The 25810-nt window shown below is 39.8% G+C and overlaps 1 protein-coding gene across 3 annotated transcripts in view; it reads right to left on the minus strand.

The window, feature by feature from the left end:
- ABCD3 (ATP binding cassette subfamily D member 3) overlaps positions 1–25810 on the minus strand; it is an 81267-nt gene that overhangs the window by 15804 nt on the left and 39653 nt on the right. For 2 of the 3 annotated variants that reach the window (XM_047785257.1, XM_047785258.1), the window contains exons 5-16: positions 20637–20706; positions 19249–19346; positions 18772–18895; positions 16376–16432; positions 14075–14217; positions 11108–11177; positions 8426–8495; positions 8237–8334; positions 8030–8121; positions 6073–6164; positions 5921–5984; positions 5729–5792 (exon numbers count right to left, since the gene is read on the minus strand). In XM_047785257.1, coding sequence (XP_047641213.1) covers positions 5729–5792; positions 5921–5984; positions 6073–6164; positions 8030–8121; positions 8237–8334; positions 8426–8495; positions 11108–11177; positions 14075–14217; positions 16376–16432; positions 18772–18895; positions 19249–19346; positions 20637–20706 — 1042 coding nt within the window. Of the gene's footprint in view, positions 1–5728; positions 5793–5920; positions 5985–6072; positions 6165–8029; positions 8122–8236; positions 8335–8425; positions 8496–10239; positions 10353–11107; positions 11178–14074; positions 14218–16375; positions 16433–18771; positions 18896–19248; positions 19347–20636; positions 20707–25810 lie in introns of those variants that run through there. The other variant, XM_047785259.1, reaches the window with a different exon arrangement.

Raw genomic sequence — 25810 nt, forward strand, 5'->3', positions numbered from 1 at the left:
GTTTTGTTTGCTCCTTTAATGATGCCGCGATGAAGCTCCAAGTCAGCGGCCAAATTGATGCACTAATGAGAAATGTTTCTATAGACCAGATTCCTAGAAATTAGAAGTGTTGGATCAAACAATATGTGTATTTATAAATATTTATAACCGCCACCCCATCGCTCTGCAATAACCTAAAGTTAAATGCAAACCATGTCAGGAGTGGCTGAGTTCTAACTTATGGTCTTATGAAAGGGTTAACCAACCCTGTGAAGAATCGGAAAACCTGGGTCCTGAGTCCAATTTACACAGCAATGTAATCACAGCAGGAAAGAAGGTGACAGAGATAAATGGGGAACCTGCCTGTTTTAAACCGGTGACTCTGAGATTCCTATTGTTTAATTATATGAAAATGTACTGAATACTCAGTGTCAGGCTCTGTTCTAGGCAATGCCGCTACATTAGTGAACAAAAAAACCACACGACAAAAAAAATCATCAAAATCCTTATCGTTACATTCCAGCAGGAGAGAAATACATATGATAAAGAATATGTATAATAAATAAGTAAATTAAACAGTATTTTAGAAAATAAGTGCTATGGGGAAAAATAGATCAAGGCAAAAAACAAACAAACAAACAAACTGGGAGTGGGTGAGCAAGGCTGCATGTTTCAGGTGGTCAGGCCAGGCTGCACCACCTCACACCCTTGACAACTGGGCAAAACTTTGAAAGCAGGAATAAATTAGGAGTTTATCTGGAGGAAGGCTGTTCAACAGTCAGAACTCTATGCACACAAAGAAGCTGCAGGTATGTACCCGTCCCCGTCAGCAAACAGAGGGAGGCTGATGCTCCTGAAGAAGCCCGAGCGAGCGGGAGGGAAGAGTATGAAGTGAGTTCAGGGAGGGGAAAGCAGGAGACTCCTGCAGGGCTCGGGAGCCGCAGAGAGAACTCGGGCTTTCCTGATGGACCGCAGAGCCACCTGCACCATTCACCTCAGGCAAAGGCTGGGAGCAACCTAAGCGGATGAACGGATAAACAAAATATGAAAACACATACACACACCCTGGGATATTATTATTCAGCCTTAAAAATAATGAAATTCTGCAACAGGCCACAACATGAATGAACCTGAAGATATGACACTAAGTGAAATACGCCAGACACAAAAAGACAAGTATTAGGCGTCCTCTCACACCAGGTACCCAGGATAGCAAATTCACTGAGAGAGGAAGTAGAACAGCGGTTACGAGGGGCTGGAGGGGGAAGGAGGAGGACTTCTTAGTTAACGGGTAGAGTTCGTTTGCCATGACAAAAAAGTTCTAAAGATCGTGGTGACGGTTGCACAAAACACTAAACGAACTTAATGCCACTGAATCGTACAGTTAAAAAAGTTAAAATGGTAAATTTTATGATACATACAATTTTATCAGAGTTGACCTATGATAAAATACCACAACTTCTGCACATGAGTATTAGAGAATGAGCTACTCTGAATGACTTTTCCAGATGAATGATCTGTCTCTTTTCTGAGAAATTAAAGAGTCATTCCGATGGACTTCTAAATACATACTGCCTAAAGTTCAAACAACTATGAACTGCCACTCTGCTTTATGTAGATGTTAGCCATACGTATTTTTTCCTGCCCCGAACTGCTTATTGTGGGTTGCACTGGTATCCAACACCTCTCCAGAATATTTGGTGGAATAGGCCAGGAAACCCAAAAAACAAGTTTGTAATGATGTGTATAAATAATAACTAGAGTTACTGAAATCCTTAGGTACTCTTTTATGTGCAAATATCTTAGACTCGGCATTAACTTTTTCTTTACTCCGTGGCTTTTGATAATGTTGGACAAAACTTCCAATTGTGACATCAGCCATTAGTAAGCCAGTGATAATTTTTCCATATTAAAAATTTGCAAAAACATATCTTTTTCAGGGTTGAATTAAAACTAAAAGCCATGGGTAACTTTCACTGAAACTAAGTTATTCATAACACTATATTATGGAAGGTTCTAGGTTGCTTTACTGGGGCAACAAATACTTTGAACCACCACATTTTTATCAATAAAAATATTCCCCTTAATGTAACTTCTTCATAAATCCTACTTCCTATGAATTTACCATAATAAAAAATATTCTACACATAAAAATGATTTAAATAAAAGAAGATACATGGGAGTTCTCGTCGTGGCTCAGTGGTTAACGAATCTGACTAGGAACCATGAGGTTGCAGGTTCAATCCCTGGCCCTGGCCTCGCTTGGTGGGTTAAGGATCTGGTGGTGTGTGAGCAGTGGTGTAGGTTGCAGATGTGGCTCAGATCCTGTGTCGCTGTGGCTCTGGTGTAGGCCGGCAGCTACAGCTCTAATTAGACCCCTAGCCTGGGAACCTCCATATGCCGTGGTGTAGCCCTAGGAAAAAAAAGAAAAAAAAAAGAGGATACATGAAAGTATGCTGTTTATGAAGATTTATATAGGCTTTTCTTTTTTTTTTTTCTTTTGGCTGCACCCACAGCATGTGGAAATTCCCAGCTCAGGGATCAAACCCGCACCACAGCTGCAACCCAAGGCGCTACAGTGACAGTACAGGATCCTTAACCCACTGTACCAAAAGGGAACTCCTATCTAGGCTTCCTTACGTATTAAAATGTGCTTACTGAAAAGGTATACCTGAAAAGGTAAAAATTTTAGTGAGTCACAAGGTATTTCTTAAGCTATAGTCCTTGCTCCTTTTCAAAAAAATTTTTAATAAAAAAAAAAAATTTTTTTTTTTAATGGCCACACCTTGGCATATGGAAGTTCCCAGGCCAGGGACTGAATCTGAGCCATAACTGTGACTTATACCAGATCTTTTAACTTGCTATGCTGGGCCAGGAATCAAAACCATACCACCATAGCGACCTTAGCCACTGCAGTCAGATTCTTAGCCACTGTGCCACATGGGAACTCCAAAAAATTATGTTCTCTTCCATTATGGTTTATCATAGGATACCGAGGATAGTTCCCAGTGCTATACAGTGGAATACTGTCATTCATCCATTCCACATACAATAGTATATGTATCTACTAACCCCAAACTCCTGCTCTACAAAGTACTATTTTAATGCCCACATTATAACCTACAATTTGTTATATTTTAGAGTCAATTTAGTCAATATAAATATACCACTACTGAAGGAGTTTATAAAGGAATAAGATATAAATTCTCCTCTCAAAGAAGCTTATATTATTTGGTTATTAGGTAACCCAAACTGGTCACAAAGTAGGAAACATTTATTTCTGATGGCCAAGCCTCTTTGCAGAAGGAAGCTTTATTTTCAAGTAAGCCAGATGGATAAAAAACAACCAGATGTTTCAAAGAAGTGAAGGACGTTGAATTAAAAAAAAAAAAAAAAAACTGTTAAGAAAAATGATGGGAAAGACAAAATATATGACAAACAGCCAAGTCTATCTTAGACTACTTTAAGTCCGAAAGAGACAGAAGAAGAATTTATAACAGAGGACCCAAAGGACAGGGTCAAAAGAAACAGCTCCCAGTGGAGGAGAAAACAAAATGAGAATCACAGGACAGACAACAGGTGACACAGAACATGGTCACAAAGTAAAAACACTTAAACCAGTAGGGATATGACTGGTCACTAAAATAAGACCTTCCAAAACGAATCCAAAATAAAAGCAAAAAAATAAGGGCCTTTCTGAGACAAAAAAAGTGAAGATACTGGGACTGGCCAGAAGTGTGTTAAAATTCAAACATAAGGCCTTTTGTTGGAAGGGTTCTGGACTAATGTGAAAGTGACGGCATTGGCGCAGCCTTATGCCAGAGGGAGCTCCATCACACCTCAACATCATCATCTATTTCCTCCCGCATCTGTACAGACAGATCCCCCACCCCTGAGCTGCGCGGGCATCTGTGTGGCGGGGATACTCTGTCTGCTCAGAGACACGAGGGAGGGAGGGCAGGGGAAAGGGCTGACAGGACTCTGCCGTGGAGAAGTTTCTGGGGAGTCGCAACAAAGAGGCTACTGGGAATCTAACAAAGATGGGTTTTGAGCTCTGGTTTATCCCCGCAGAGACCTGTGTGGCCGAGGGAGCCCCATCTGACTGGAACTCCCGGAGCTAAACGAGAAAACACGTCTGCAGCACTGGTGCCATTAAATATTTGCCAACAATGTTCACGTTCTATGTCTCCTTTTGTTTCCTGGCTTTAAAATAAACCTGACAATATATAATACATAATATATAATGCTCATTGATAATACAGAACACTCATTGTTGAATAAGTGCCAATTACTTTGCATAACTAGCACGTCTCATTTTTACAGTTCCTTAAAAAGAGGGTAGCAATGTATGCAAGAAACGCACAGGACTAAGAGTAGAAAAACTAAAACCTTTTTAGATTAGAAAACAAATCCGATAATTACACTCCTTATTTTATAAACTATCAGAAAACACTTCTTCAAGGAAAGCCATTGAAAAGAATCTCCATATACAACCCAAATTACAAAAGGCCATACACATAGGCATGTAGAAAATTCTAGAGCCGTGCTGTCCAACACAACAGCCACTAATCACATGTGGCTCTTTAAGGTCAACGTTATTAACATGAAGAAAAATTTTACATTCAGTTCCTCAACTGTACTATTCACATTTCAAATACACAATACCCACATGTGGCTACTCTGCTGGACGAGAAAGACAGAGAAAATTGCCGTCACTGCAGAAAGTTCGGCTGCACAGTGTCGTTCTAGAGTGACAGTATCTGGGCCTGGAGAGGCAGCCCCCCTGGTAGAAATCCACTACTAATTTTCAAGACTTTCAGATGTGAACTCTTCATAAAGTCACAACAGACACATAACCTAAACAGTAACCTTTAGGTCTGAGAGCCTTATACAGTCATATAATGATTCCACCGTTTGCTTTTTCTTTTGCATGTGGGCTGCCCCCTTCTCATTTGAATCAGCACCACCATGCACTTGCCAGGAGAGAGGTTACATGCCGTGATCTGCAGTGCTATTACGAATACAGAAATCTGTATTTTGTTTTTATAGGTACAGATCCTCCTGCACCATCAAAAAAACAATACCAAATCATAAATTATTTTAACTCAAAGAGACTAATGTTATACTGGCATGTTTAAATATCCATTTTACATTAGAGATTCCAAATAATTACATCTTCTAAGGCTTTCTTGACATGGACTATATTTGCACAAATAAAACAATTTTGAGAGTAGTATTTTAAACCTTAAAGCCCTGACAAATAAGAAAATCAGATTTCTGTTTCAACGACTTTATTTTTTCTCTCCCAGCTTTACTGAGATATCACTGATACGCAGCAGTGTGTAATTTAAGGGGGGCATAGTGATCTGACTTCCACACCCCAGGAAATAAGAATCACCATCATCTCACATATAAAGTTAGAGACATAGAAAAAAGGTTGTGTGTGTGACGAGAACTCGTAGGATTTACTCTCTTAAACTTTCGCATACAACGTACAGCACTGCTAGTTACAGTCAGTATGTTGTACATTGCATGCCTGCTATTAATCTTACGGCTGGAAGTTTGCAGTACCCTCCGACTGTCTTTAGCCAAGGCAGGCCTCCTTTAAAAACGTTGACTTTTTACAGCAATTTTGTGGATTCAGAGACTACGTCAAGCCTTACAACTATTTTAAATATTCAGACAACAGTTTTGCATTTCCCCTTGTGGAAGATGATTTAAGCTTTTATATAACCATGTAGAAACTTACTTCAAAATTAAGGTCTCTGATCAAGATATCTCCATTTGGCGTTGCTAAAGGAACATGATCAAATCTACAGAGGAAATCAATAAAAAGAGAACAATTTTACATTATACATTAAGCAGAGGCAGCTGAAAGAGAAAAGCTACTGTGTAGTTTAACAAATGTTGGCGGCGCTAAGAAGTGCTTTTCTGTACCTACTTTATAATGTTATCTGCATTGATGATTTCTCCAGCACCAGGTATCAAGGGAATGCCCTGTGCACCTTCAACACATTAAACGGAAAATCAGTACCAAAGCGTCATGCCATGTCAGCAAAAACATACTCTATGATCCAGTGCGTTCACAGTTACCCTTTTCCTGCTGAGAGACCATAGTGCGCTCATATTTGCCATGATTTAAATCCTTTAATACTTGCATTAATTCCGTAATCCGGGCAGTAAAACTGAAATGAAAAAGAAAGCAAGCCACTGTCAAAACACCAAAGGCTGTAATATTTTTTACTTTTATTATTTATTTGAATATAATTGCCATATAAAATTAAGTTCATATCTTTTATTTCACACAATCCTAAGTTTATAAAATTATTAGTTTAAATGAAACAACGTGAGAGAAATCTCAACATGAAACACCGGCGCTGGCAGACATGTTTTATTAGTACGTGTCAGCAGGAGAGCAGGAATGAGGGGCTAAGAAAAGAGGTCTCATAGGATCCCACTCCACAGACGCTCACTTCGTTAACAGCTAAGTCAAGGTAGTTGTTTGCCACTAGAATTTTAAGGAATGTTCTAGCAGATGCTGCAAAGGACTGCGTGAGGGTGTCCCCCAGACCTGGGAGCACAGAGCCTGAGCTCCGGCTGGGGGGAGCTACAAAGCCTCCGACACAGCCGGCCTCCCCGCTGAGAGCATCACTCAAGGGTGCCGAATGCACGCTACCTCCCTGCAAACAAGGAAGGGGGGAAGGTGCCTGACTTTCTTCCCCTCAAGAGGGGAAAAGGCGAAGCAGTCTTGATGTTAGAGAGAAATCACTGTGATGGTAAAGTGCAATCACACTAATGACAAGACGCTGAGGCACACAACAGTGACACGACGGTCAGACAGCAGGCACTCTAACCAGAGACACCAACAGGATTTTTCTCTGGGAGACACAGCAACTTCCTGAAGGAACAGAAGCGCTCTGTATGCCAGGATCGGTAAAGGCATGAGCAACGTTATTAAACGTTATTAACAGTTATTAACTGTCTGCATTTTCTTAAGAAAAGGAGACTCCTCGTTCCAGTCGTGGCTCAGTGGTTAATGAATCTGACTAGGAGCCATGAGGTTGCGGGTTCGAGCCCTGGCCTTGATAGGTGGGTTAAGGATCCGGCGTTGCCGTGAGCTGTGGTGTAGGTTGCAGGCGCGGCTCGGATCCCATATTGCTGTGGCTGTGGTGTAGGCCGGCAGCTACGGCTCCAATTGTACCCCTAGCCTGGGAACCTCCATATGCCGTGGGAGAGGCCCTAGAGAAGGGCAAAAAAAAAGATAAAAAAAAGAAGACTCCTCATGGAGTTAACAACTTCTATCTGCCTCGAAGACCTTAACTGCCAAAGGAGCAGAGAAGAAGGAAGAGAGGAAACAATCCAGATTAATCGCAGGTCTGGAAAAGACACAAAGTCCTCCAGCATCTTCAGACGACCTGAAACTTAAGGTACTTTTTTACATTACGTGTTTTTTTTTTTTTTACAGCATACCAAGCTCTTTATATTAGATCTTGAAATTCTGAAATACTTAATTCCATTTTATGGTCTAAGAACAATTTTAACAGACAACATGACCATATTTACAATTGGATCTAAGCTACCACAAGATAACTTCATTTTTTCCCATTAAAATCAGCTTCGTCTTTGTTTTATCTTTTGCTGGGTTGCCAGTAACAACAATCTAAGGGGAAAAAAAAAAAAAAAAAACTATGGTAGGGGACAAAAAAGTTCAAATGAGAAAATTCTATTCACTAACTTACTTTTCTGTGAATTAAGAACAACTGCCATGATTCAACGTTTCCCAGCTTATTGAATACCTGTGTCCACTGAGCAAACAGCTTGAGAACTACTAACCTAGTTTAAGGTTCAACAGCTCATTGTAACGGAAACATGAAAAGTTCACTATGAGAGAAAAGCCTGCCTTAATTTTCCACCAAAACCAGCTTCCGAGAGTAGGAAACATGGGTTTCAGTGGTTCCTTATCTTAACCTCAACTGGGCACGATCATTAGGGATAACATATTTTAAAAAAACTACTCCCTGCAATGCTCATAAATATTAATCTTACTTACCCGGCCAATCTAGTCATCTCACGGCCAGCCAAAACTATTCGACCCAAAGCTTGAGACATTCGCAAAAGCATTCTTCCGCTTTGGTAGTAATCCTGACATAGAAATAAAGATTAATTTTCACTTACATTTCTAGGATGAAAACAAGCTTTTCTTTATCTTTATGGTTAAAATTTCCAGGGGTCATGATTATGATGGCTACTACGTTACCTCCAGAAGTTCTGAATGTGAACTTTTGAGATGTCGAGGATGAGACAAATCTAGGAAAGGACCACTGACAACGAGGTAACCAACTACGGTGGCAAAATCTGAAACAAAACAGTTACGGTTTAAAAATATCAACAATACTTCACTTTTTCCACCAATCTCATTCCACCATCTCTTTTAAAGCATACTTACATTTGGCAATTATGTTATCAATGAAGCCCATAGAAAACCGAAACAAAATGAAATTATGGAGGTGCTCCACCTGGCAGGAAAGCAAAAACAAAAAATAAAACACATACTTTCAATGTATTTTTTAAAAACGAATCTACCATGAGGACAAAAGAAAATGTATAATTTTTGCATTCAAAAAATATTTACTGTTGTTCCCACTGGGGCTCAGCATTAATGAACCAGACTAGCATCCATGAGGATGTGGGTTCGATCCCTGGCCTTGATCTGTGGTTAAAGATCTAGCGTTGCCATGAGCTGTGGTGTAGGTTGCAGACGTCACGTTGCAACAGCTGTGGCTCAGGCCGGCAGCTGCAGCTCCAATTCGACCCCCACACCTGGGAATTTCCATATGCCACAGGGGCAGCCCTAAAAAGCAAAAAACAAAAAAATTCAACGAGGACCTAAGATTTTTGGTTACATTATCCATCACATTTCATCGGGCACGGTGCTGACCACAGAGCAGGTGCTAAACAAATACTTTAAGGAACCATTTTTATGCAGAGAATGGAACCCAGGGAAACTACAAAAAGCACGTCGACGTGGCTGTAAACGACGACACGGTGGTCCTAACGCTGTCCGATACCTACACGCCAGAACCGACCAATCACCAAGCAGAGCAGAAAGATGAGCTAATTTAGGTGAAACACGAGCTGTCTGGAAATGGCCCTCGAAGGTTTGTTTTCGTGGGAGCCACCTGGTCTGTGCTTTCTCCGAGAATTACATGACACTCCATGTGAATCAGTGCTAAGGCAATGCCATAAAGCCTGGGTCTGTAGCTTGAATCTCCTCCGCACGCATTATCTCAAAATCACAAGTCTAAAAACGATTTCAGTCTGCATTTTTGGTGTTCTTGACTTTCCCATCTATAGGATTACTCAGGGCCCTGCATGATGCGGCACAGGGCTCTAGCCTAAACCGTGTCTGCTCTACTTCACGCCTTCTCACTGAGCTACAGAAATACTGGCTCGTCAAACATGCTCCTGCTGCCTGAAGGCTTTTCTCCTGCTGTTCCCTCTGCCAGGAATATGATCTTCCTCCATAATTATAGTTCGTGACTAACCCCCATCCCTCCTATGGGTTTCTCCTCAAGAAAGACTTTCTTGCCATCCCCGAGAAAAAAGGGCTGGGCAAGAGCCCCACCCTATGCTGCCCCTTTATCTCATTTTATTTTTGGTCACGAAATCCATTATGACCTGAAGTCATTTAAAATAGCCAGTTATTTACTTGTTTACTGTCTCTCCCACAAAAATGGGGGTCTCCTGAGAAGAGGGCAGCTTGATCTTAATGCCTCCTGCAGGGCGAGATTAGGCAGGCCATGTGAAGAGGGAGCTCGTTCACACAGCCGCCTAGAAAACTACCTTAACTACATCTTATCAGTGAACACTATGGAAGCTCAGTCATGGTCAATATGAATGAGGCAAAAATTCAATTTCTGAAATAATCTAAAATAATTATTAATAATTTAACATAACACCTTTTAAGGGAGTTCTCGTCATGGCTCAGTGGAAATGAATCTTACTAGTATCCATGAAGACACAGGTTCGACCCCTGGCCTCACGCAGTGGGTTAAGGATCCGGCGTTGCCGTGAGCTGTGGTGTAGGTCGCAGAGACAGCTCGGATCTGGCGTTGCTGTGGCTGTGGTGTAGGCCGGTGGCCATAGCTCCGATTCAACCCCTAGCCTGGGAACCTCCATATGCTGCAGCTGCAACCCTAAATATTTGTATTTAAAAGCAGGATTCAGTCACACTCACTCCTGTTGTCACACTGACAACGTGGATGAGCACAGGCCAGATGATGGTCCGTATCTTTTGAATGCATGTCGGTGTTCAGTATCTTCTAGTAGGCAGTATCTTTTGGAGTCCAAAAGGTGTGTGGTATCTTTTGACACTGAATAATAAAATTAATGAAATTCAAATTTTCTAAGTGGCAACTACACAAAAACTGAAGTACAGTTCTCATAAGAAATACAGTTGATATTCTAAATCAAGGGTGAGCCAACTATGGTCCAGAGTTCAAATCCAGCCTGCCACGTCTTTTTATGAGAACACAGCCACACCCATTTACTTTACGGGTGGAACAGGGTTACTTTTTTGGCCACGTCCGTGGCATGCAGAAGTCCCCGGGCCAGGGATGAAACCCAAGCCACGGCAGTGAGCAGGGCCATAGCAGTGACAGTGCCAGATCCTTAACCCACTAGGCCACCAGGGAATCCCCAGAACACGGCTACTTTTGAGAGGCAACGTTGAATTGCTGCAGTAGAGACCATCAAGGCTGAAAAGCCTAAACGACACGTGGACTACCTGACCCCACACAGAGACTGTTCTCTGACCCGTGCTCTAAGCAGTGGTCTTCACAGTGTTTCCAGGACTGCTACAAAACAGACCCCTCCTGTAAGAGGCACTAAACTTATCACCAAATGAGACACCTAATACACTGATCATTTGATACATCACCCACTTTATAATTGGGCAGCTTAATACATTGCTTTAACGGTTTTTAGGAGAATGCCGTCTAAAAACACTTACAGCTATTTAAAAATAAGTATTATAAATAAAGAGTAAAGCCACATACACACATATATATGCATAGGCCGAAAAAAATCTTTCTCCATAAATACCCGAGCCTCAAACATGTCATCTTACCAGTTTGCGGAAGACGGCGTGGATTGTCTGCTTCTCTCTTTTATTTCCACTGTAAAAGGCAATTTCTTCACTATTAAAGAAAATAATTTAGAAATTAATTTTAATGGTACCTAAGCTTGAAAAATAATTGAAACACAGTATTTGATGAGTGAATATTTGTACTTAAATGGCTATTTTGTGACTAAGCTTACTGGCGTCATCTCAGGCCACGGTCTGTACCCAGCTCCCCTGACAGAGTCCAGGAATACGCACCCAACTGGATTTTAGAGACCAGATCACCAACATATGCTGCATATGCCATATGCAGCCTGGGTGAAAAAGATGTGCTGGACTAAGTCTCAGAAATGTGAATAAAGAAAGAAGAAATAAAAAGGATATTGCCATGACCTATAGGAAGCAGGGCTAAGACAGACATTACAGCTCATAAACTGATTACAGCTCCAGCCAGAAGGGAGAGAGGAAAACAACAGAGAAGAACAGGTAGTGATGTTACGACATTCGGCCTCTGAAAGAGAGGAAAGCAGACAAAACCCTGCCACCCCCACGGCACCATCTTCAGGGAGGCCTAGCTGCACAGCTCTTCTTACTCTTGCAACCCCACCTGATCCTCTCAACAACTCCGCTTTCCTCGAGCCGATCTGAATGGGGACACAGGAGCCACAAAATCTTAGCTAGGGAAAGAGGGCATTTTTAAGGATGAAAAAAGTTTCAGAGCAGTTAAGTTAATCTGCAAAATCATGCAGCTGGCAAGTCAAAGAGCTGAGATTCTAACTCACATTGTTTTCCACTCTCTTCAGTATGATATAAACTTTCCCAGCAAAGTACCTTCTTATAGCAGAGGAAAGTAAAATTACATAGAAGTCTAGAAGGCACAGTGAGTACAGCCTTCAATAAACACCCGGTATTTCTTTAAAGTCTCTTTTTTTTTTCCCCCTTAAAAATGTGTGAATTTTATATTCTAGTCCAAAATGTACCTGTATTTTTTTCCATCATAAAAACAAGGTAGCAGAGTTCCCGTTGCAGCACAGCTGAAACAAATCCAACTAGGAACAGTGAGATTGCAGGTTCGATCCCTGGCCTCACTCAGTGAGTTAAGGATCCGGCGTGGCTGTGAGCCGTGGGTATAGGTCGCAGACGCAGCTCGAATCTGGTGTTGCTGTGGCTCTGGCGTAGGCCAGCGGCTACAGCTCTGATTGGACACCTAGCCTGGGAACCTCCATATGCTTCGGGTGCAGCCCTAAAAAGACAAAAGACAAAAAAAGGTAGCCTTCACCTCAACCCCTTCAAGTAAAATTAACTTTCCACAAGGATGCATCATGTTTGACCTGAGTTTCATGGTCTCCTTTACGAAATGATGCAGAGCCCCAGGGTACTGGAATCCCAGTTGCACACAATTCTGCACCTCTAATTTCTTTTCTTGCTTTGTTCTCCCCTCCTCTGCACATTTAAGTCTAGGGAGAAAGACATGAGAACTCTACTTCTCCTGAACATTGCAGCCTAACCTAAAACCTGAAAGAACAGAACATCCCAAAATACTGATAGCTACCTATCCGACACCGCGTTTCGTCCATGTCCCTCTTCCTAGGAAGAGAACCCCAATTTTCTTCACGTTTCCTATCCTTTTCTGTGCACCCAAATGGTTTAGGAACAGTCTCAACCCAATCCCACAGGGGAGAAGTCCCAACTGGTCTAAGCCAACCACTTTGCTGTAACTGCTTTAGTGATAATTCTGGCCAATGAGATGGGAAAGAAAGTCTGTTTGGGGGCTTCTTGGAGAGTTTCCTTGTTCTCTTCAAGAGACAGCAGAAGAGGTCTGTTTTTGCTTCTAGACTTTGGCAGAGGAGGAGGGCTGGTGAGATCTAGAACTGCTTTTGCCAACTCGTGATCACAGAAACAATCAGTCAGAGGAAGAGGGTGACACACAGAGGAGGACAGAACCAAGAGAAGAGGCAGAGCCCTGTTCGTGCTGAGCCTGGAACTGCTCTGCCTTAAGGGTTCTGATGTGAAGTACTAAACATCTCACTGCTGGAGCCACCTGAGTCAGGGTTTTCTGCTTTTTGCACTGGAAAGCATCCTAGCTGATACCATCTTTCACTCACTTGGCAAATCACCTCGCTACTCAACTTCTACTCTTCTTCCTCCCTACACCACGAAACCCTATTTAAGACTGGTACCATTTTAGCAATCCAAGGAAATAGAGAGAGAGGGAACTGTGAAAAGAATCATCTCCTAAATAATTTTGTAAAATGCCATAGGGTAGTAAATATATATTAGGACCTTCAAAATGGCTTCAGGTCCACAGATCATCAATAGGTGAAAAAAATATACTGCCCACCTGCTACATACTCAAAACAGTATTGGAAGCATTATTTAATACTCCATATTTAATCTTCACAATAACCCTGTATTATCTACCCAGTATAAACAAGGAAAGTGAGGCTATTAATAACTTGCCAAAAGTCATACATTACATCATTGATAAGATATAATTGAAGGCAGATTTTGAAACTCGTCAGGCTGGCTCCAAAGCCCAATACTTTTTCTTTCCTATTTTGGATTTTTAAACTACCTGGGAAATAGAGACCCATGCAGTGAGGCTGAATTAACTTTGAGTATTTCAAACCCAGTCTCAAATAAAAATATCTGTGGATAAACTGAGACAAAATTTTCTTTGAAGAAGTAAATTTGAATTTGGCATTTTGACTTTGCTTAAAAAGTGAAAATAACAGATAGTCACCAGAAGATATGAAGAGGTAATCGGGAATACTATAGTTAACAAGAAAAGGCCTAGAAATGTGGACAATTACCAGTTTGTAAAACCAACAGCCTTCACAATGAATATTTTCAAAAGAGGTAAATAAACACATAATTTTAGTGACAATGTGACTAGACATTTTGGAGTCAACTGACATGCCTTCCATATCCAGATAAAGGAATTTTTAGGACAGCTGAATACATCATCCTTACCTATTTGTGATGAGCCGAGAGTTAACGTATCTATACTCTCCTTCGTACTTCTGCTCAGTTATCGTCATCTTACCGATGGGCCTTCTAAGTCGAGTTAGGAAAAGCCCAGAGACAAGCAAGTAGGCCATCATGCTAGCGGGGCCCTGTGTTCAGTGGCAGAGAAAGACAGACAAAGGTCAAGGATATAATAAAGTCACTGAATGCAACGTGCACCATTAACGCCAGGGACTTTAAAAATACTCTCGACCAACCTTTTTCCCTCCCTTGTTTCTTTTCTGAGAAAATACACACTCCACATTTTTTGCTACTCATCCATTCCTCCTCCCACCATTCGTCCCCCAGCTCTCCCAAACTGCTCGCTTAGAAACTCCTAACTGGAGTTTTCACTCTCTTTCTATAGCATCTAAAACTCTTCTGATGGAACTCTTCTTGGTAGTCTCTTCAGATGCCACAAAAACTCTCAGACCTCTTTTTTGCCTTCTCTGTGCACGCTGATCTTCCCTGAGGCTTCTTCTTTAGCTCTCTTCTCCTATCGCTAATCCCACCGCTCTTAAGAATCCAAGGTATTATCTCCAAATACACACTCTACATCTTCAGCTCCTACTCTGTTTCAAGCTCACCTCCTCCAAATGACCTCAGTCTCCTTTCCATCCCACATCTCGCCTCCAGCTGCCATACTTTCTAATGTGGTAAAGCGCCTCATCACCCACGGACCCCGTCCACGGAGAAGCGTCAAGCTTGCCTTTCCAAGCGCATCAAAGGCTCTTCCCTCTTTCCCACAGAAGCCCATGTTCCGCCACAGTGAAAAAACTGCTGCCTGAACACGCCATTCAGAGGTGTTCTCCTGTCTGGCAAGCCTGCTGTTCCCAATGGAGGCCTACTCACCATCCTCAAAGCAGCTCAAGTATCAGCTCCAATTCTCCTGGACGCTGAATACATTATTCAACCTTCCATGACTGGACCTACCACTCAGCACTACAATTGTCTGAATACCTACCCTGTCACCAGATCATAATTCCTCTTCACTAGGAACTGTGTCTTACTCATCTTTTTATTCAGACTGCCTAGCACAATACGTATGGAATACAGCGTGTATTCAAGATCTCTTAAGTTCAATGATTGATCCAGTGCACTTCAATGATTACTAGAAGTACAGGCAAAAGAGATAACTAGTACATGGAGATACATCTAAGTATTCTAAAACATGTAATAAGTACCATTAAAATATTATAATATACATATAAAAAGATATTAAGCCTAGTCACTTGTTTATAGTAAAAACAAGTTATAAGATGACTAAATCTGATATCAAAAGTTTAGGAAGATAGACAAGAAAATTAAAATTTAAAAACTGCTTGGAGTTCCCGTTGTGGCGCAGTGGTTAACGAATCCGACTAGGAACCATGAGGTTGCGGTTCGGTCCCTGCACTTGCTCAGTGGGTTAAGGATCTGGCGTTGCCGTGAGCTGTGGTGTAGGTTGCAGACGCGGCTCGGATCCCGCGTTGCTGTGGCTCTGGCGTAGGCCGGCGGCTACAGCTCCGATTGGACCCCTAGCCTGGGAACCTCCATATGCCGTGGGAGCGGCCCAAGAAATAGCAACAGCAACAACAACAACAACTACAACAACAAAAGACAAAAAGACTAAATAAATAAATAAATAAATAAATAAATAAAAACTGCTTTCCCCAATGTTCTGGAATGAACAAAAATCACTCTATAAATTTACTAATCAATTACAAAAACTATACACACACACATGTACATACATATATAAAACAACCACACTATTATATGGCTTTGTCATAAATATATAATAATAATATTACATATTAAATGACTAAAGTTAGACTTTAATGAGAATACTCAGAACATTTTAAGGTTATTCTTACCAACATAAATATCAGAGAGAAGGAGCAAGAAGAGAATCTACCATTTATATTATAAAATATTCTGGAAACTGTTACAGCCTTTCCAAAGGTATTTCTGACATTTCCAAATTTCATATTAAAACAGCAGTCTCCAAATCTCTTTTTAGACATTACTCTGCAACAATAAATACATCTATGTTCAAAGTTTAAGTCCTTCTGGTTATTAAAGCCACAAAAATTATCTGACTTAAGGAAAATTTAGTCAAACCAGAATACATGGAAAATCTCGAATACAGTGTTATTTTATAACCAGACTTTGTTAGGTACATCTTAGAAAAACACATTCTTTGAGCTACATAAAAATTCTTATAAACCGTCCAGCCATTCGCATCACAGTCTCACAGCAAATGTAAAAGAACAAAAGTAAACTTACCTGAGCTCCTATTGCACTCGTTAACTTGAAGATATATAAAACTATGTCTAAAAATGGCTGTAAAATAAACATCAGAAGGTGGAGAATTAAAAAGAACTAGACTGCCCAGACGAATAGCTAATACAACATGTTAAATACAAAATGCTACTCAAAATCTAACACATAACTGTCAACATGCAGAGCTCCCACTACGTGTAATGTACTGGAACAGTATGCAGCTCGGTGAACACGTAAAAGACACAGTACTCATTCTCGAGAAACTCCGAATGGAGACAGCCTGACCAAAGAAAAATATTTATCATTTTCCCTCAGCGAAGGCAGCTCTACTGTGATAATTCACCATTATTCACTTTGCAGTTTCTCAATGTAGTACAAAGACACTGGATAAAATGACCTCAGTTGTAACCACTGACACACCACAAGCTATATACATTTTGAAGTGTTTTTCAAGACACTCAAATTGTGTTCATTTACTTTAAGGTCACAGCTACCCCTTGCTGACTAAAATCTGCATTACTGCTAGGACAGGTGGCTTAGTTTATTAATTGACTTATACTAAGACGAACCTTTTCTCTCTTGCCTTATAAATTATCAAGAAGTTAAACATATTTATACACATACTTAGACATATAAAACTCAAGTACACACTGACAAAAATAATGACTCACAATTTAAGGGTTCAGATGATATTCTAAAAAGTAAATGTACTGTAATATACAGCACTATTGCAATTAATTTCATAATATTTTTCTCTATGCAGATTTGACAAGTCCAGAGCTAGAGACCTGCTCAAGTGCCAGGATGTAATAAAGAATATACAACGGTGTCTACAGAATCACATGGAAAATATTATGTACAGGCCCCTCACCCCTAGAGAACAACTTTAAAATGTGGTAATGGGGGGGGAGGGAAAAAGCAGAATTACTGAATAATTTGTAGTTGTTGGGGTTTTTAGAGTTCGGATCAGTAGTAAAGACTTAGCTAAATAAAGAACAAAGTTTGGCAGGAGGTGAAAAGGTATCTTAGTAGCAGCTTTCACGAGGGTGAAGTTCCTGTGGATACTGTCACTCTTCCCAGAACTGCCTGACCTCCTTCCATCCACACGGCTGAGTGGGAGCAATCTTACTCTTATGATACCACCTAACTCCTTTACACAGCTTTTCTTTTTTCTTTTTTTGGTCTCAAGACTGGATGTGTGGGAGTTCCTGTCGTGGCTCAGTGGTTAACAAAGCCGACTAGGAACCATGAGGTTGCGGGTTTGATCCCTAGCCTTGCTCAGTGGGTTAAGGATCCGGCGTTGCCGTGAGCTGTGGTGTGGATCACAGACATGGCTCGGATCTGGCATTGCTGTGGCTGTGGCGTAGGCTGGTGGCTACAGCTCCAATTACACCCCTGACCTGGGAATCTCCGTATGTCGCAGGAAGCGGCCCTAGAAAAGACAAAAAAAAAAAGACTGGATACATGGATCCACTGTGGTCAGTCTGAGAAAAGCTCTGGCCGCAGACTGCAGCAGCCATGTGGACTGGACCGGGAAATGGGGCATCTGAGATAAAGAGGAAGGGGAGTGGGCAGATAGTCTCACAGTCCCGCCAGTGCAGCGGCAACCACCACGAAGACGGCTTAATGAGAAGACTATAGCGAAAGCTGTAGGGTGGCGAGGGGGAGGGTGATACGCAAGAACTGATGTAATTAGCAGGAAGGAAACCGGTTCTGGCCTATCATCAGAGTCAAAAGTTTTGCACTCTCCTGGGAAGGAGCGGGATAAAAAGCAGTCACAAAGACTGAAATATACTAATATCCTGTGAGTTTTCTTTGCCTATGACTTAAATGATCTATTAGAATTAGAGACACTGAAGGAGAGGAATGGGCAGGAAGACATCTTAACCTAGCATTATGGATGTGGAATTAAAAATAATTGACCATCAAACTCTAACAACTGCCAGAAGTAATACAAGTCAAGAGATTTAAAAAAAATCCAAATTTCTGTTGTTTTACTGAAATCAGCCTGCAAAATTCTTTTTTTAATTTAATTTTATTGAAGCATAGTTGATTTACAATGTGGTGCTCATTTCTGCTGTACAGCAAAGTGATTCAGTCATACATAAACACACCTCCCTTCCCGTACAGGTTATCATAGAACAGTGAATAGAGCCAGCTGGCAAAATTCTGGTGACGTCTTTAAATGACATTCATTCTCAGTTCTTGGCCAAAGCATGTCACAACAATACAAAAAATTAAGTAACTGTAGTTAAAACTACTGTAATAACTAGTATTTTCTTATAAAAGCATGAAATATTTATACGCTGCTATTATGGTCATCAAGTCAATTCTATATAAATTTGCTTAGATTCAAAATTCAACAAATTAACAACAACCGAAAGAATAGAGAGACTTACCTTACTAAGATTTGAATACAGATCAACTACACTGTTACAAAACTTTTCTACATCCTGCGTAAGCAGCTGGTCTGGATTAGCGATTCTGTTGTCCAGGTTTCCCATTTTATAGTATGTGAAAGCTCTAGAACAAGAGCAAGAAAATGACTATAAAACAAATGGTTTTAAAAACAAGAAAAAAATTCGCATTGTACTACGTAGTGTAAACTCATAGAAACAGAAAAATTGGGGGCTAGAAGCGGCAAATGAATGCATTTTAGAGACACAGAAACAAGTCCAGAAAAGGAGGACTTGCCAGTTAAAGGAGAAGAACCAGGATTAGACACCAAAAAGCTGAGGTCTTTGCCTATACGCTTCCGGGTCTGGAAGAGCAAGTCCCATGAAAAACACATCCAATCGGAAAGAAAAACTTCGACATCTCAACATCCTAAGTGTTATTCAACTTAAGTATTTTTAATATAAAAATAGGTCACTTACTGGAGGTATTCCTCATAGAGGTACTTGGTTAGTCTTATTCGGAAGCACAGTTTGAGCTCATTTAACCCAAACTTCAAGAAGTTATTAACCAGGGAGATCTAGAACAAAAAACACATAACATTGGTTTTGCTTCATTTCTACTTACTAAATCATAATTTATTTCCCTATCATTGGCTTTCTCCCCAAATGACAGTCCAAATTGATATAATTCAGTTCTGTTTTACTCAAAATTTACAAAGATACAAAGAGAACATACTAAATCAAGTGCAATTAGCCCTACTACCCTTTACCTGGAACTTAATTTTAGAATATATTAGTACCATCACTTCTCGGCCTTTTGGCTAAGACCAAGTGTAGAATATATTAGTACCATTAATTATGAGAAACATCTTGCTGCCTTTCTTTTTTTTTCAGCAGGTGGGGGGGTGTATGTGAACAAACAAAAAGCCAAATCTGTACCTTTCTACCCAATGTAAAGAACTTGTTTTAGGAGTACTGACATTTATGTGTAATATATCTTCTTCCTGCCAGCAGCACTACAACTTTAGACAACGGGATTCTATACACACTGTACTCGCATTTGTAAAAAAAAAAAAAATATATATATATATATATATATATATATATATATTTTACATATATATGTTTCATACTAACTAATGCCATTTGCTAAATTATTTCTGGGGTTAGCTTTACTACTCTTTTTCACCATTATAATTAATTCTTTCATAATTCTGAAGTCACATTTACATAAAAATTTTCTCAAGAAAACACTGGTTTTCTGCTGAATCTCAATCTTAATTGAGATTGATGCTGCTTATGCTTATCTCAATTTTCTATTTTAAACAATTATAATTTAGACCACCTACTTTTATTTTTAGTAAATTCAGATAATAAATTGCAATTCAAATTAAATTACATTAGTGGTTCAAGTTACCATAAGAGCTGTGGGCTGAGAGCCACGATTCACAACTAGGATTTCTGTTGTCACCTCTCTGCCTCCACAACCTCGTCTTAGCACCATGGGACATTTGGCCATATTTGGAGACAATGAAGACATTTTTTTGTTGTCACAACTGGGAGAGAGGTACTACTTCCATCTAGTGGGAAGTTACTAATATTTAAGAAACCCCCAGACTAAAGGTCAAAAAAATGATCTACATTTGTATACACCTACGTATGTTACAAAGAAACTAAAAAAAATTCTGTTACATTTTTCTATCTGGTGTAAAGGCTTGAAAAATTCTGCTCCAAGTTATAAAACTAAACTCGAAAAAAAACTTAGTACCATAAATCTTTAAAGAACTTAATAAGTAAAAATCCTTAAAAGAGTTTAGTTAGATGCCATATTTTTCCCTATGTAAAAATTGTTTAAGAATCACACTTACGAGAGGCATGGCAGCGATGAAGTTGAATAAGTATTTCTTGAAATCTTTTCTGCTACGACCAATGATACCACTGCAAACCACCACATGCAATGCATTAGTTGCAAAAAAAAAAAAAAAAAAGCAATTTTCACACTATAAAACCTCTGCAAATCTCTAAAATTATTTTTGAAAGTTTTTATTGAATCAAAAGAATCAGGAAGAAAAAAGACGCTAAAAGTATTTTCTCACAAAAACATGAACTTTTGAAATGTTATCATTTTAAACAGCTTGCTTGGAAAACATTCTATAAATGGCAAAATTAAGTAAGAAGAGAGCTAGTTCTCTCCTTCATAAAAACAGTAATTAAATAACAGGTTGAAATAGGCTGTTTTATAGGTGAAACAATTAACAGCTTTATAGACCCAGGGATGAATTTCTGTGGATAAAACAAACTAGTATTCCTTTGTTTTTAAATATTTTAACATCCTGATTGTCATCTGTATGAACTACTGGCAGGGAAAGAGAGACTAACAACAGATGAGCAAACTCTTAGTATAACGAGCCAAAAGCGAACATTTTAAGCTTTGTGGGCTATAAGGTCTCCACTGGTACTCAATTCTGCTACTATAGAGCACAACCAGCTAAGAATGCAACTGGCTGTGGGCCTGAGAAAATTTACCCAAACAGATGGTGGTGGGATTTCAACTATTTTATCTGTTTTTAATCTGTTTTTAAAAAGCTCCATTAAGAACTTATTTAAAGTAAGGGTTCCCCTATTTTTTTTTAAAGTTGCAAATCATTGTATCATCGTAAGTAAAGGATCTCTGAATACTAAATGTCTGTGATCTAGCATAAAGATATAATTTATTTGATCACTACTTTTTTTTCAAATAATATTAATATTCCCCAAAGTAAATTAAATATATCTTGTAAAACAGTGTGTTAAGTGACTCAAACCTAGCCCCATACAGAGAAATGAGCGGTAAGACATTCATACAATTGAGACATAATTTGTTTTATGAGGCAGCAGGGGAATAATGCCAAGCAATGGGAACTGATCTTTTGGAGCAAAAAAGTTCCAGGGTCAAATAAATGTAGGAAAATCTGGGTGAAACAAAGCTAGTGAATGTCTTTACCAAAGACCTTCTCAAAGCTCTAATGTATAAGATGCACCAGAAAACTCTCTGAGAGGGCTTGGTAACACTAACCTTCCCTCCACCACAGCTAAGATTCCAAAGAAACACTTTGGGAAATGTTACTCTAGACTGATAGAAAAATCAATAGTCCAATTTTGACACAGCTGCTAAAAAGTAAAAAAGTTAAAAAAAAAAGTGAAGCTGAACTAGAAAAAAGGTAAACCACCACAAAAAAAAGGTAAAACCCCACAAAAATGTTGTTTACAGCAATAAGAATATTAGAGACGAGAAGCAATTAAGACAATACAAAAAGTTTAGAGGTTCAAATTAAAATTGTTTGAACCAAACGTTACATAGAACTAAAGTGCTTTAGTGCTGCCCAAGCTGTGAAACACACAAGGTTATCACACTCCGGTAAAGCACATGCTATCATTCAGCAAGGATTTACCATTGGAGTAGCAGCTATAAATTTAAAAAATGGTTTCCTGAACAAAACTTTATTTCTGCTTATTATTCCACTGCAAAAGAAAAATGATAATCAATAGAGTAATTTTACAGTAGTACCAACATATTACTTCCAAAACATATAGGAATTTTAAGCTAGTTCAGTAATTTTAAAATGCTATTTGTAGCCAGGTTGGCAAAAATATATACTTATGACTACATATGGCATATAGGGGAACAAAATCTGCCACCTCAAAATGTGTCTTTAGGCATAAAGATTATTTTAGGCTGATTTTTTTTTTTTGGTCTTTTTTAGGATTGCACCTGTGGCATAAGCAAGTTCGCAGGCTAGGGGGTCGAACTGGAGCTACAGCTACCAGCCCATACCACAGCCACAGCAATGCCAGAGCCGAGCCATGTCTGCGACTTACACCACAGCTCACAGCAATGCTGGATCCTTAAACCCCTGAACAAGGCCAGGGATCGAACCAGCGTCCTCATGCATACTAGTCGGATTCATTATTGCTGTGCCACAACGGAAACTTCAGGCTGATTATTTTTAAGAAACAGAAGATTCAGGAAGTCTTTTTGGTTTTTTTGAGGGGGGCCATGCCCATAGCATGCAGAAGTTCCTGGGCCAGGAATCAAATCCATGCCACAGCAGTGACTCAAGCCACAGGAGTGATGATGCTGGATCCTTAACCACTGAGCCACGAGGGAACTCCCAGGGAGTCTTTCTGCCTCCCCCGCAGTTGCCTAAAGAATAAGAAAAGGGCCTGCTTTTGGAATAGAGTTATGACCAAAGATATCTGAAAAGAAACCGGCTAAGTGTGGGGAGGTAACCAGGCAGGACCTAGAGATCAGAGTCCACTCTGTGTCCTGTGGTCTCCACGGGGCCCAGCCAGCATTTGTTTACCAAACATCTGCTTTTCCATCTCCGTGTGAATCGCCTCCCTCCCCCGTGAAGCCCTAAACCTCTACCCCAACATGCTCTTTGTCTTTAGCTGAGGATGGTGTTTAAGGTGAAGGCTTTGGCCATTTTGGTGACTTACTAAGCTCTCCTGGTCTCTCCCATGTATACATGTTATTAAAATTTTGTTTGATTTTCTCATGTTAATCTGTCTCATGTCAACTGAATTCTTAGACCAGCCGGAAGAACCTACAAGGGGAGAGGAAAACGTCCCCCTAACAGCAGCAGCAAGAATGAATGACTGCTCTCCACCTCACAGACTTGCCAGCCTCCCCCTTGAACAGTCTGCCCCCTCCAAAGCCCTAAGTCAGTGCCAACAAGTAAGCCTGAAGGACGTGAAGGATACTAAAATGAAGTATATTAAGAGACTCCCTTTTAGCAGAAGTATATGAATCTAAACATACTTTGGAAGAGGCAAAATGGAAAAGACAGAGAAATAAATCTACAATGTACCTTAGTAGCATGTTAGAAAAGTGTTAATTTTTCAAATAAAACTGTCCTGTATTATGAATTCAAAGTTTTTTAAAACTTTTAATTTGACCAGATATCAAAGATCTCATTCAGAGCAGAAGCTTTTAATGTTTTAAAATATTTATTTAGGAGAAAGTTAACAATTAACTTTAAAATGCCTGTTTTCATAATCAGTGCACTTGGGTTAAGAGTGTTAGGAAGTTCCTTGTATTACTCTTAACAACTTTTCTGCAAGTTTAAATTATCGAAATAATTTGTTTTTTAAAAACTCTTCAGTTTTTTTTCTACATTTTTACAATTTTTTTCATAACTAAATTTAAAAACCAAGTACCCAACAAGTTGATTACTCTAATAGAATTCTAAGTTGGCTCATGCTGATAGGGCTGGAGTAGGATAGTTACACAGCAGTTGTACAAGTCCCGGGAGGGGACCACAGACAGAGAGGGAGACCTAGGGAACTTTGGGAGACCACTGTAAGTTAGTAATTGCTCAAGAAAGCCATCAGAATGTCATGGAATGAGGGAGGTCTTGCTTAACCGTAAAACCGTAAGTAAAAGCACGAGATATGCCTCAGGTCATTAGGTGAAAGACGAAATGTGGCCTGCCTTCAAGTTTAGCAAGATACTGATCTTTAGGACCAAGGACAGGAAGTTAAGGGATGGAGGACATACTCGCCAAAGGAGGAAACCCTCATTATGCAGAAACCTGAGATGATTCAACATACTTTAGCACCTGTGACCACCCTTCTGCTGATATGAATAAGCACCAGGCCTAGTCTGAGCCCACAGGGAGGAGGAGCTAATGATGTAAGCCCGCCCTCTACTTGACGGACAAGGAAGAAGGCGGGCTTTTCACCCTCCCCACTCTCCTTAGATTATAAAAATGTAGCCCACCTAACCGCTCAGGGCAGGGCTTCTTTGCCTGCCCAGTGGTATCTCTCACAAGCGTCCTCTTAATCTATTTCTTGTCCATCATTTTGTCTCTCACTGAGACACAAAAACCTGAGCCTCAGTAAGGCCAGACACTGAGTGAGTGATTCTAATTAAATACCTGTGGGCTCAAGGCCCAGTCTGGGTTTAGGCTGGGTTGAGTCAGAGGTGTTTTGGTTTCAATGCTATGTAGTAACTTTCCTCTTATCTATCATCACTAATTAAATTAATACACCACCTACTCTAAGTAATGCATTTTCTCCAGGGCATTCAGTCTGAGAAAATTAAAATAAGCATTTTATTTAATTAAAATTGGAAATCCTGGTTTAGAAAACTAATCTTTTAGGTTACAAAAATATGAAATCGCAAAATCTGAATAAAAGGTGGAAACTTTAAAAAAAAAAAATCTTCTATCCTATAGCATGACTGTGCAGGGTTCTTTGTATGTATTACGTGACTAATTCTATACAGTTATCTAATATAATGTTACATAATGTTACATAATAGATGTAACCTGTTATTTTTGTCACAGATAATTAATAATGCTATAGGTATGGAGCCCACATTTCTATTAATAGATATGACATTTAAATAATAAGTCATCAAAGGAAAAAACAAACTTCTATAACCATGTCAAAGGACATAAACGGCTTCTCTATGTTAATTATACAAATGATGCAAATGAGTTGATGCACAAAGCTCAGAGAACCAGAACTTGGCCATAAAACTGATCCTCCTAAAGCTGATGTGCTAAGAGCAATGAGCAAACACTTTAATTACACTTAGGCTTAACTTAGAATTTGTTAGAGGACACACACACACACACAACTGACCAGACTCTCCCGACAAACAGACAACACCCTTCAGGGAAACCAGACAATCCACAATCCCACAACCTGTCTCCTAATAAGTTAAATATCAACACATAGCCACAAGCGACTGCTTAAGGGACGTTCTAACATGAGTGACGAAGATCAGAACAACAAAGGACAGTGAAAGTCACAGACTTGAAAGAGTGATTGCTACAAAAATGCACATTCATGCAAAAAAAAAAAGAAAGCTCTTGGAAATAAAATTAAAACAAATAAAAACGTGGATGATAAAGTTAAAAGAACTTTCCTAGAATATAGAATAAAATGTCAGAGACAAAAATGGCAGAGAAATCATAAGATAATCAGATGATCAGTCCAGAGAGTCCAACACTCTGTAAGGATTCCAGAAAAAGCGCAGGGAAAAACAAAGAGA

Source organism: Phacochoerus africanus, chromosome 6 (assembly GCF_016906955.1).
Source record: "Phacochoerus africanus isolate WHEZ1 chromosome 6, ROS_Pafr_v1, whole genome shotgun sequence".
Classification (NCBI taxonomy): domain Eukaryota; kingdom Metazoa; phylum Chordata; class Mammalia; order Artiodactyla; family Suidae; genus Phacochoerus; species Phacochoerus africanus.